Source organism: Anas platyrhynchos, chromosome 2, assembly GCF_047663525.1.
Source record: "Anas platyrhynchos isolate ZD024472 breed Pekin duck chromosome 2, IASCAAS_PekinDuck_T2T, whole genome shotgun sequence".
Lineage (NCBI taxonomy): Eukaryota > Metazoa > Chordata > Aves > Anseriformes > Anatidae > Anas > Anas platyrhynchos.
In genome coordinates, this window is record NC_092588.1 from 58,885,395 (window position 1) to 58,898,089 (window position 12,695).

Consider the following 12,695-nt stretch of genomic DNA (forward strand, 5'->3'; position numbering starts at 1 on the left):
TGGGAAATATTTTATAAACTCAGAGATAAAGTAATATAAATTAATTTCTGTCTTTGTTTGACTAACAGAAAAAGGTTGGAACTTCATGCTGGGAGAAGCTGACTAATGTGATCTGATATACTCTGATATACTCTAGGGCAAAAATGAGTTGGGTGAAAATAATTATTTGTTAATATTCCAGTGTTTTACTTTCCTATTAATAACTACTACAAAATCAACCAAATTATCATTAGCTCGTGCAAATTTCCAGTAGTGAAAGAGAAACAGCTCATCTTCTCAATACCATCAATTTATTATTTGTTGAAAAACTGCATACCCTAGTACACTAGTGCATAGCCTACCAAGTTTCTTAATTACCTAATTTTAATGTGAAAGCGCCTAGCTAATGCCAATCTTTACTTCAAGAGGAGTATACTACTCCATTTTTCAGATTTACCATGACTGTACCATGGTATAATTACATTCCAACTCTCACTGAGATACAGTAGCACCACGCATTATGATTCCCAGCCAGAATTAAACAGAATTAAACTCTACCTGTCAGTCACCGACATTGAGCAAAATAACAATGAGTTAAAAAGACGAATGAGTTCTTTATCAAGTTGCTGCCTGACAGCAGTCTGTATTTCATCTATTTCATCCTGCTCTTGGGATTCTGGTCGCACAAGAAGGCCCAAAAGGGAATTTGGCTTCTAAAAGAAAGTAATAAAATACAGTCACATAATGCGTTGTCTAAATTCTATTTTAACACACACACACAAGCCATTTTTTATTCAGTGCTTTTAAATCACACATATTATAAATCATAAATTCCACAATTATTTTAATAAGAATTATTTCTGTTTAAAAAAAAAAGAAAAAAGTAAAGTTTTCCTATAATAACCAGTCATTTGAATCTACTAAATATCATAAAATAATCCACAGTTAAAGCCTTTAAAATCTCCTGTTATTAATTAGCCAGATTTGGTTAATTTTATAGGTTTCCCAGTTAATCATATACATTAAAGTACATCAATTCTATACATAATGGAAAGAGGATTACTAGTATTTTGTTCTTAATGTTTAGAACAGTATTTTAAAAGGAGAAAAGGCAAAAGCACAGAGACAGTACTTTTCTTAACATGTGATATGTAAGACCATGTGATCTCACTTTGAGTGATCTCACTTTGAGGACACTATGCCCTTGCTTTGTGAAATACTGTTCTTCACAACAAAAACTTAAACAACTGCAGTCACTACTTTTATCCTTGGCATCTAACTATTGTTTTTATACAGCAAGGTTGAATTATGTTTTGACAAATATAATAAAAATTGTTTTATATTGCTATCTTAATGTCCTATTTTATACTTTTCAGTTTTACACATCTTAAAAGAACAACATTAGACATCTCAAACCTGAAGCACACAAGTCAAAAACCTGAAAGGAAAAAAAATTATTTCAATATTATACTTGCCTTTATATATATACACTAGCCTATATAAATATAAAAATAAATTTAACTTCCTCAGGATTATACAAATATTTTACTTAAACATATTACAACCATTTAAAATCAAAACTAAATTGACAGACTCTGAAAACAAGAACTCCTGTCTTATTTCAATTCTTGTTCTTAATTCACGACAGATAATGTTCATTTATATCTTTGTCATGCAGAAGGTTCTAATATGGAACCTCATCCTTTAAGTTATATAGATAATACAATATACATAGTTAATGTAGTTAACCATACCACAGTTATACACGTTCAGCTATATGGGTATGTACATGTATACGTACAAATATTTAACTAACGATATAAATGTATATAAGTACACATATGTACATGAAGAGCTATGCATAAAGCTTATGGATAGATAACTATTAACATTTCACATATATATTAACATTAATAAGGCTCTAAATATTTTACTACAGTTACCTACACCAGAGCAAGACAAACACACACATAAATGTTGTTTACATCTGACAAATATAATATTAGAATTTAAAGAAAGAAAATCATATAACAAGTAAAGGAGAGAAGGAATTTACTCTTGCTCAAAGCCAACTTTTCCAAACACTTAAAAATGTAGGACAGATAAAGTAGCACAGTAATACTACAAGATCTGGCTATTTCTTGGCTTTGTTGAGAAAAGTTTTTTTCCTTGAGCAGCTCACCACAAGCAAACCAACCAACCAGTTCAGAGTTATATCATCTTGTACAGTCTACAGCTGAATGTACTCTAGGTATCTTCTTACGTTTTTAAGCAATGACTTCATGATCCACTTTAGATGGTCTACCTCCAAGCTTGCTCTCTGCTCTCTACACAATTTATTTAAAAATCTTAGGACATCTACCAAAAGCTTTTCATCCTCAGCAGAAGCTGGAAGCACTTGCAGAAACCTGCAATGAAAACCAAGATATATACCTTTGTACTTGTAGGGAATTAAGACAGTTTAATATCTCAGCCTAACAGGGCTGGGTTAACTTGGAAATATGCAGTTGGCTATAACGAATGTGGAACTACCTACAGTAAATATAAATATGACATATTTACATATAGTAAATATAGATTTTTATCAGTTAAAGCGCCTGTACTATATATACGTCTCACAAAAAATGTCAAATATATTTAACAAATCATACTCATATATTATTATATGTTACATATAATATGCAGTACATCATATAGTATATATACACGTATTAGGTATTATTATAGACAATTACTACTGCTAAATGTCAACACGAACGTATGTAGACATAGAATTACATATGGGAAAACAAAGAAAAATCTGAACAGAGTCAAAGGAAGGAGAAAAAAAGTATCCTTATTATAAATACTGTGTTCTTATGTTTTGCTATTTTTGCATACATCAATTACAAAAATCACAGAACTGCTAAGGGTTAGAAGGGGCCTCTGGAGGTCATCTGGTCCAAGTGACTCAAGTGTAGACACCAGAACATCTAGCTCAAGTGTAGACACCAAGTACATGGTCCTGGGCGACCTGTTAAGGCGGCTTTTGAAGACAGCCAAGAAAGGAGATTCCACAACCTCCCTGAACAACCTGTGCAAGTGCTCCATCACCCACACAGTCAAAAAGTGTTTCCTTGTGTTTAAACAGAACCTCCTATGTTTCAATTTGTGAGCATTTCCTCTTGTCCTCTCACTGGGCAACACTGAGAAGAGGCTGGCTGCATCTTTTGTGCAACCTCCTTTAAGTATTTATACACATCGATGAGATCCTTCCCATACTCCCCTCTTCTCTAGGCTAAACAGTCCCAGCTCTCTGAGCATTTCTTCACAAGAGATGCTCCATTCCCTTTTTCACCTTATTGCCCCTTCATTGGGCTCCTTCAAGTATGCCCATGTCTTTCTTGTACTGGGGTGCCCAGAAGCACAGTACTACAAGTAAGGTTTCATCAAGTTCCCTACAAGTAAGGTAGGGAAGAATCACCTACCTTGACTGGCAACACTCATTCTAATGCAGTCCAGGATACAACTAGCTTTCTTTGCCACTAGGGAGCGCTCTTGGCTCATGTTCAACTTAGTGTCTACCAGGACCCCCAAGAGCGTTTTCTGCAGAGCTGCTTCCCAGCTTGTAAGCACCCAGCATATACAAGTGCGTGGGTTTGTTCCTCCCTGGGTGGAAGACTTTGCACATCTCCTTCACAAGGTTCCTGTCAGCTTATTTCTCCAGCCTGTCGAGGTCCTCCTAGATGGCAGCATGACCCCTCTGGCATACCAGCCACTCCTCCAAGTTTTATAACATTAAAAAAAAGCTGAAGATACACTCTGCCCATCCTTCAGATGATTAATGAATATATTGAACAGGACTGGACCCATTATTGACTACTGCAATTCACTACCAATTACAGGCCTCCAACTACACTTCATGCCACTGATCACCACCCTCCAGGCCCAGCTGTTCAGCCAGTTTTCAATCAGTTTTATCCATCTAGCCAATACCTCATCAGCTTGTCTATGAGAATCTTATTGGAAATGGTGTCAGAAAACCTACTGAAATCAAGGCAGAACATCTCCACTGCTTTCCTCTCATATACCAATCCAGTCATTTTCAAAAAGCCCCACAGAACAGTAAACAGAATTTGTGCTGTAGTTCAGGCAACACTTCCTACTGCCAATTAGAACTAAGTGGACTTATGCTTTGAATCACAAGAGCTCTAACCTGAGCTGCAGGGTGAGAACTAGTGGAAAACTGCAGTGCAATGAATAACCCTTGCTGAGATGCAGATTATATTCAGATTATATTCAGACTCAGCATGACACTCACATGCCTTCCAGCTATGTTTGGTGCAGCCAGAACAAAGTCATGCTTGCTTTCAAATCTCTCTTTCTGTGCTGTTAAAGATCTATTTGCAAACACATAGATAACGCATTTTACGAGTAGTTTTACTTTACTCCTAAAACAAAGAAAAGCCATGCACAAACCAAACACTCAGAAAATCAGAAATTTAAAAAAGTAATTAAAACAACATACAACCTAAGTCAACATTATTACCTGTTTAATCTGTGCTTAGTCCCTTCTATCAGCTTTTGGAAGTACAAAGAAACTGAATTCAATTATAGGATCACACAATATTTTTCCATGAGACCATTCTGATTGACTACATGCACAATCAGAATAAAAAAAATCAATTCTATTAAGTTGAAGATACGAAAACTATGAAATTTACAGTTTAAAAATCTTACCCTTAATTCATTTTTGTAGTCAGTATGCTTACCTATTTATTGCTTTTTGCCAAACAAAGCTCTTCAAAGTGTTTCGACAAGACCCAGAGATGCATTTTAAAGCAAGTCTGTCATTCAGAACATAAAAACTCAGCCTAGTGAGTGCAGCCCTTACATCTCTGTGGGATACTGCCTGAATGATTGAATTAAGACAGTCCTGCAGTCCATAGGTTGTGTGAGTTATTTTCAATAAAAGTAGGTCTTCTGAGGAGAGTTTTAGCATGTCTAAAAATCTGAAAAGGCATAAGAGAAAAATGATTAACAGCTAGTATCTTTATAAATTATTTCAGTGAGTGCTGACTCCTTCACTTTCCAGTTCAGATGAGAAGACAAAACTCTCAAATGCCTTAAAAAATGTATTTTTGTTAACCAATCCCTTCCCCTTTCTTTTTTGCCCAAAAAAAAAAAAAAAAAAGGGAAGTTAAAAAACCCACAACCACATATTATCAACAACAAACCACCCCACTACATTCAAATCCTCAGTTCTTTAGGTTCTTTGGTAAGAGGGCACCTCCCAAAAAGTTATTTGAAAAGTGCTATTTACAAGGTTTGTAATGAACTCTTCCTCCACAGTATTGTAGATATTGGCTTTTTGGACTATACCATCATCTTTTTAAGAAATTGCTATGGTTTTGATTAAGGCAATTTAAAATAAAATTAGTTTATCAAACCAATGACTGTAAAGTTACCTCTGGCTCAGAACCATTCTATTTACTCATAAAAATTGTAGGACCCCTTAAAGGACAGAAGCAAAAAATTAAATATTGTCAAGATGCACAGAAACATAGAAACAAGTATTTCAGTCCTATTAAATCAATCACATTTTAAGACTGTGTACGAAACACTCTCAAAGAGAAACCATGCTAACCAAGAGCTAACTAAAGGATGTAAAGAGTTTTCTTGACTATCTATGATGATTCTCAGGTATTATTACCATTAAAAGGAATAATTATTTAAAATTTAAATTTGCCAAGAAAGAGAGAAGAAAATACAGGTCATGCGGTGATGAGGTGATGAAGGGGGGGGGGGGGGGGGGATAAAAGACAGCTCCTTAAAAACAAACAAAAAAAGCATAATGAAAAAATAGAAGAATTTCACAGAATCATGGAATTGTAGGGATTGGAAGGGACCTTGAGAGATCAACAGGTCCAACCCCCTGCCAAAGCAGGTTCCTTTGAGCAGGGTTGCCCAGGTAGGCATTCAGATGGGCCTTGAATATCTCCAGAGAAGGCAACTCCACGCCCTTCCTGGGCAGCCTGTTCCAGTGCTCTGTCACCCTCACTGTGAAGAAGTTCTCTCACATGTTGGTGCAAAATTTAAGTGTCTTATTGTTTAAAATTGTGTGAAAGGAGTCCAACCCCCAGTAAAAGTTGGATAAAGCTCTAAATTCCTTGCTTAAATACAATTTAGGTAAAACATTAGCTATGACAACATCTACAACCTCCTGGGATGTGATCATTTACATTTAGAAGATAGCATTCTCAAACCATAAGCAGCTTGAACTGCTGTTTCAATTTGGAAATTCATTTAAACTTGAAGGAACAGTAAGATAATTGAAATATACTAGGATTTAGAATCAAGATAGAATAGCTCACGTTTCTGCTTGCTTCTCATAGTTTGTCAGTTGCAATAGGTTCTCAACCCCATGGTACCACGACAGATTCCAAGCCATCTTTAGCATATCTGACACAGGTTTCATAGCCAAGCACTCAGAAGACAACGGCACCACAACACAATTAGGGCTAACTGCATGATGAGCAGTGATTTTGACTGGGAGATGATATCTTAAAATAAATGAGTAAACAAACAATTAAACATACAAACAACTACTAAATGCTCTATTTAAGCAAGCTTTTAAATTTTATAAATAAAAGTTCTTAAAACTTTATTATAGAATAAAAGGCTGGGAGAAAAAACTCCACATTTAACACTTAAAAGTGCAGACAACTTTGGATTTAACATTTAATGTTTCCCTTTGCTCTCCCATCTCTATCCTTTAGGGAGGACAGCAAACGGAAAGGACTGAAGTTGGCTGTAAAGAAACAAAACAAAAAATCCACACAAAAAAAAAGTAAAATAATGCAAAAGAAACAGCCAACACGTACCGTCTAACAACAGCAACAGGCAAACTGAAGGCAGGTAGACCAGTACCATTACTGGTTATGCCATTAGCCCTGCAAGAAAGAGATTAAGCTATTCCTCTTGATTTTTAACTTTGATTTACTACGAACGCTGCACTTATTTATTATTCATATATAGCTGCTTTTTCCTACAAGTAGCTAAGAACTCATCACTGAATACATTTGTATTAACAAACATTGTTAATACTGCATAATCATGAAGAAAAACAGTTCTTAGTTCACACACATACAAAAATCTGCATGAGAGTTCTTTTCAGTATATTTCACATGTGAATTCTAAGAACATTTTTATTCCTGAAGTACACACACATTTCAAATAATAAAATATTGTAAGCTGAAGTCTTCTGGTTTAAGGACAACCACTACCAAGTCAAAATAAATACAAATCTAACTAAGTTAACAAAAACACCACAACAATAGCTAGCTATTTGATTAGCATAGCTTCCGTTTTTGGAAAACATGGATTAGAGAACGATCAGGTGTTTCTGAAAAAGAAAATAAATGTAAGTACAGAAGTACAATGTACTTAAGCAACAAAAACATGCCAGGTAGGTCTACATGACAGGCAACCCAAACAATTTGTTTGAATTACAAATACAAACAATTTTCTTCACCTACAAATAGGCAACACATCAATTTGGGACGTATTAAAGTTTGGGGGATAATTAATTTGAATATATACATATATAACTGATTTTCAGGAAAAACTTGTTTAGAGATAATGCAAATAAATAATTGTTGTTTCATACCACGTGTCTGCTCTTGCTACTTCGTCAAACAACAGAAGACAAAGCAATACTGTAGTTTCCATTAAAACAGCTTGATCATTTTGGAATATCAGGGAAACTGAATGAAACAAAGACATTTTTAAAATTTGTTAGGAAAATACTGACATTTAATAATACATCAAAGGACAGCAGCTAAAACCAACTTTTTTCCACAACCGTTTTGCTAACATCTTCAACAGATGCCACAACATGACTAACACTAGCAAACAGTGATTTCTTTAAAATATTAGGGACTTGGAAACTAGCCACAGTTCTTAAGAAGGCTTTTGGTTAAACATCTAATCATATATCATATATTTTCTATCAACCTATGTATTAAATTTAAAATAGAATCCTTACCTCTGAAGAGCAAAAGCAACAAAGATGATTGCTGTGCTAGAGACAAACGAACAACTGGATCAGCATACACAAGTTTCCGTAAGAGTGTCAGACAGGGTAACACTATGGATTCCATTACCTGCAAAAACAACAACAAAAAAATTAAATATCGATTAGGATGATCTGTTACGGAATGCTCTATATAAATTGTCATGCTATGAACCAATACATTCTACTATTTGTACTAGAGAAACAAAGAACGTCCTTATACAAGGAAGTTTTATCTGGGTGGTAACTGCATATTCATAAGAAAATCATTAGAAAATATTTAATTTCTAGTTTTATTTTCTTGGTTTGTTTGGTAAGAGGGTAATTTTTCTGGTTTCTGGTCTTGTAACACAACTGTAAAATTTGCTTCCAAAATATGTATTTTTAAGAAGTACATATATGAGCTGAAGGATTTCAAAAAACTACTTACTCATAAGCTTTTTTTGTTGTTTTGTTTTTTAATGCAAATAGCTTACTGCATCAGATTGATTCTCTGATATTTCATATCAGGGAATCCAAGAACACAGCTTTCTAGGAGTCAAATTATTGGTAAATAGCCAAAAATAGACCAAAATAATTTCTGGTAAAGAATGAGAAGACAGCATGTCCTTCACAGGACATTACTTTGCTTGTCTGAGACTCTACCTTTAAATTTTGTTTCGTAAACTCTATCACCAAATGTAGTTTTGTTTAATATGCAACAGTTAAAAGCCCTGCTTATTAAATATAAGAAAAGAAATTGAACAGCTTTATATAAAGCTTTATTTAAATTGAGCTTTTTCCCCTCTACTAAATACTGCATCCCATTCTTGTAGCCACTTCTCTAAGATAACACAAGTTTTTTTGATTTTGTTTTGTTTGTAAGAGGAATTCCATAATAATTATAATAAGCTAGGCAGCTTATAGCTTAAATAAACTTACATGAAGTGATCAAAAATAATGAATTTCAGGAAAATTCAAGCACCAGATTATGCATTACGATGTTATGCATTACGATGTTATGCATTATGACATTGGAAAGAGCTTGCTCTTCTACAACAAATATACACAACTATAAATGTGATCTTATCTACCAGAACTATACTGGTTACGTGACCTATTGGTCAGAAAGTTACTTACTCCCCAAATGTAGCCTGACATATATTTTCACTTGCTATGAACATAACATTTTAAACTAAAAAGAGTAGATTTTAATTAGATATTAGGAAGAAATTCTTTAGTCAGAGTGTGGTAAGGCAGTGAAACAACTTGCCTAGAGAAGCTGTGGATGCCCCATCCATGGAAGTGTTCAAAGTCAGGATGGATGGGGCTTTGAGCAACCTGGTCTAGTGGTACCTATGGCAGGGGGTTGGAACTAGATGATCTTTAAGATCCATACCATTCCAATCCAAACCATTCTACGATTCTAATTTTTAATTATAATGTGCTTCAGATCTTAAATTCAGAGACTGTTATTATTATGGACAAGACTTAAGTTCATTAAAAAATATGAAGAAAGTTAAGAGTTTTAAGCACAAAAAAGCAAGTATTACTACTGTCATGTTGTGTAACGTTTGCAGAAGAACCAGTAGTTTTACCTTCCCATCCACATGTACACATTCGTTAAGGTAAGCCAGAATCTTTTCTATCACACCCAGCTTTTTCACAATGCCATGCATTTTGGTATCTGTAGAAAAACAAAAGATAATTAAGAACCACTGTTTCTACATCAGTTTAAGCCTGAACTGCTTTCTGCATTATTATAAGCTGTTGCTGTTGAAAACAAGATTCTAAAATTCTTCTGTTAATTAGTAAGTACAAATCCAGCTATAAGGCAAGCCTGCCCAAACTGTTGTCTTGTCACCAATCTTTCTTTGGCTTAGACATCCCAAAGAACACTAAAGTGCATAAATATTAACCAGTCCTTCTAAAAAACTTGACAATAACTGTGCAGAACTGTGCAGTTATTTTTAGATACAGGTGTCTAAATAACAAGTGAAAAAGAGCACAGATGCTCACATTACTAAAGCAGTCATCACAGCACAAATTTCAGATAATACTCTCCAAGGCAAAAATAAATAACATAAAATCTGCACTTCATTTGCAATGATTTGACTACAGTAGCTTCTTGGATGGCTGTCTCAAAGTTTTTATGGGAAAATACTTAGGATATTTATGCCCCACAATTAAAATGATCCCAAATGCAACTCAATTTCCTATAAGGATTTCATTTGTAGTATTTGGATAGTTTTCAACAATATAATATCGCACTAAAAATGGTATTTACAAAATCTCATTCATCCTAAAAGTATTTTCCACCTACCTCAGTGTTCAGAATATCCGTTTTAAGAACATTCAACAACAACAAAAAAGCCATGTTATTTGGGTTGATTGGTTTATTCTTATTTTTTTTTGTTTTAAATAAAGTGATCTTTCATATAAAGTTTGTTGTAAGACAGATACATTTTCTCCTTTATAATTTTATCTTATGCTCCTTTTCATACTCTCTCAATATCTGAAAACTTTGCCAGCTGTACTGGATATATTTTTACTATTCAAAGGAGACATTTCCTCAGTTGTGTAATATTTTTTTCTGACAAGAAAAAAAAATAAATTTTAACATTGTCTAAGACCTCATGTCTCCATGGTGAAAAGAACTATTTTCTATCATGAGGATTTTTGTTCCTTGAACAAAACCTATAGTTGCACCAGACTGAGAGAAAACAAAAACACATAGAGAGCAAACTCCCAGGTTATGATCTTGCATTGAGCCAAATAATGCTCTACTCAAGATGGTTTACTTTTTTTTTTTAATTTAAACAGATCTTCTTTACCAGATTTCATCATTTTTCCCCCATGTGAGCAACACGATTATAAAAGAAAAACAAAAAATGCGATGCAAATTTATGATCTGTCACTTAAATGAAGTCATAGAGAGAGAGTATAATAGGATTGCTTCTCCTGCAAACATACTAGATTAAATGCCACGGGGAGTCTGCATCGTGATATTGATTGAGGGTAAAAACATGGAAGCTTAGAGTTTACTGAACAACATTCACACAAATGACATTTCAATCCATTTCAGTTACTTAGATTACCTCAAAATAGAGGAAGACATTTAAGATGCTGAAGAAACTCTTCATTACATGTAAAATACCTTTGATTAGCCTATGTAATCTAAGGATTGACCTTCCCAATTAAAACGCAACAACACTAAAGATATGTTTATATTTTATAGTGATCATCACCCCAAACAAAAAGACAGAGTACAAAAGACAGTATCTAAGATTATATTATATAATATATATATATTATATAATATATATATAATTATAATATTATAATATTATATATATATATATATATATATATATATATATATATATATATAAAACCTACAAGAAGCGTCCTCAGCAGAAATGTACACAAAATTTAGAAAAACAAGTTTACATGATGGTCAACACATAAATACATTTTTTTTGAAAACTTACCTTGTAAAATGATGGCTAGCTGCTCAGCTGCAGACTTTCGTAAAACTAGGTCAACAGCATCAGAAGTCAAGATGTCATGAAGCTTTTCAACAGTTTCTACCTAAAAGTAAAACTGTATTAGATTCATATGCAGTATGCTATCGTAAAACAAGGTAACTAGATACTTTTCCTAACAAAGTAGAAAATCACAGAATGGTTGAGGTTGGAAGGGTCCTCTGAAGGTCATCTGGTCCAACCTCCCTGCTGAAACAACTGAGCTGTTTCAAAACCTACAGCAGGTTTCTCAGGACTGTGTCCAGAAGGCTTCTGAAGACAGACAAGGAAGGAGTATCCACAACCTCTCTAGGAAACCTGTGCCAGTGCTTCATCAACCACACAGTGAAAAAATGTTTCCTAATGTTCAAACAGAACCTCCTGTGTTTCATGTTTTCATTTGTGCCCAGTGCCTCTTGCCATCTCACTGGGCACCACTGCAAAGAGGCTGGCTCCACCAAAATAAAGATTTATATTTTTTGTTAGAAAGCATTTGATGAGATTCTCCATGCATGTAAAGAAATAGGCTTTAATCTTTTTGCAACAAATCTCTAATTCCTAAAATATATACAGTAGTTCCTAATGAACAATAGAAGTGGATGTCTAATAAATAACATTCAGTTTATGCAGGGCTACAGAATTCTCAAAACTACACAGAAATGCTAGAATATGTTTTTAAGTCTCTGCCATCAGTCCCCTTCAATAAGGGTAGAAGAATTAAAATCATCCCAGAAACCCAGATATGCAGATTTCAGATCACATTTTTTGGGGGGTTTAGGGAAAGAGTATAAATCAAGTATACAATGAGTGATTAGAATTAGAATAATTTCTAATCAGAGGGGAAGGATCTTGTTTGACATATTATTGTTAATCTGAAAATGCTGAGGGTAAAGAAGGAAGAGAATATGGAAAGGAAGTGGTTAAAAAAAACAGCTTAACTGATTGAATGCAGGGAGAAAAATTTTCCACACAGGTCAAGTACTTGTGATTTGTTTTTCATTTTGAAAAAGCAGCAATGCTAAGAGAACAGACAGCATTTCACAATGTTTTTAAATATTTCATACTGGAAAAAATATTTGCTTTTTCCAACAAAAAAATGGATTTTGTGGAAAAAAAATCTGACAAAAATCAGACTCTACTCATGTACAACTAAATTACTG

General features: G+C 34.1%; 1 protein-coding gene across 7 annotated transcripts in view; it reads right to left on the reverse strand.

The window, feature by feature from the left end:
* RTTN (rotatin) overlaps positions 1 to 12,695 on the reverse strand; it is an 83,522-nt gene that overhangs the window by 37,444 nt on the left and 33,383 nt on the right. For all 7 annotated transcript variants that reach the window (XR_005263470.2, XM_038174953.2, XM_027451906.3 and 4 more), the window contains 9 exons: positions 11,503 to 11,602; positions 9,610 to 9,698; positions 8,006 to 8,123; positions 7,628 to 7,724; positions 6,843 to 6,911; positions 6,333 to 6,521; positions 4,731 to 4,970; positions 2,243 to 2,387; positions 538 to 692 (listed from right to left, as the gene is read on the reverse strand). Coding sequence is in view for 6 of the 7 variants with exons in the window: in XM_038174953.2 (XP_038030881.2) it covers positions 538 to 692; positions 2,243 to 2,387; positions 4,731 to 4,970; positions 6,333 to 6,521; positions 6,843 to 6,911; positions 7,628 to 7,724; positions 8,006 to 8,123; positions 9,610 to 9,698; positions 11,503 to 11,602 (1,202 nt within the window). In the remaining variant the exon portion in view is untranslated. The remainder of the gene's footprint in view (positions 1 to 537; positions 693 to 2,242; positions 2,388 to 4,730; positions 4,971 to 6,332; positions 6,522 to 6,842; positions 6,912 to 7,627; positions 7,725 to 8,005; positions 8,124 to 9,609; positions 9,699 to 11,502; positions 11,603 to 12,695) is intronic.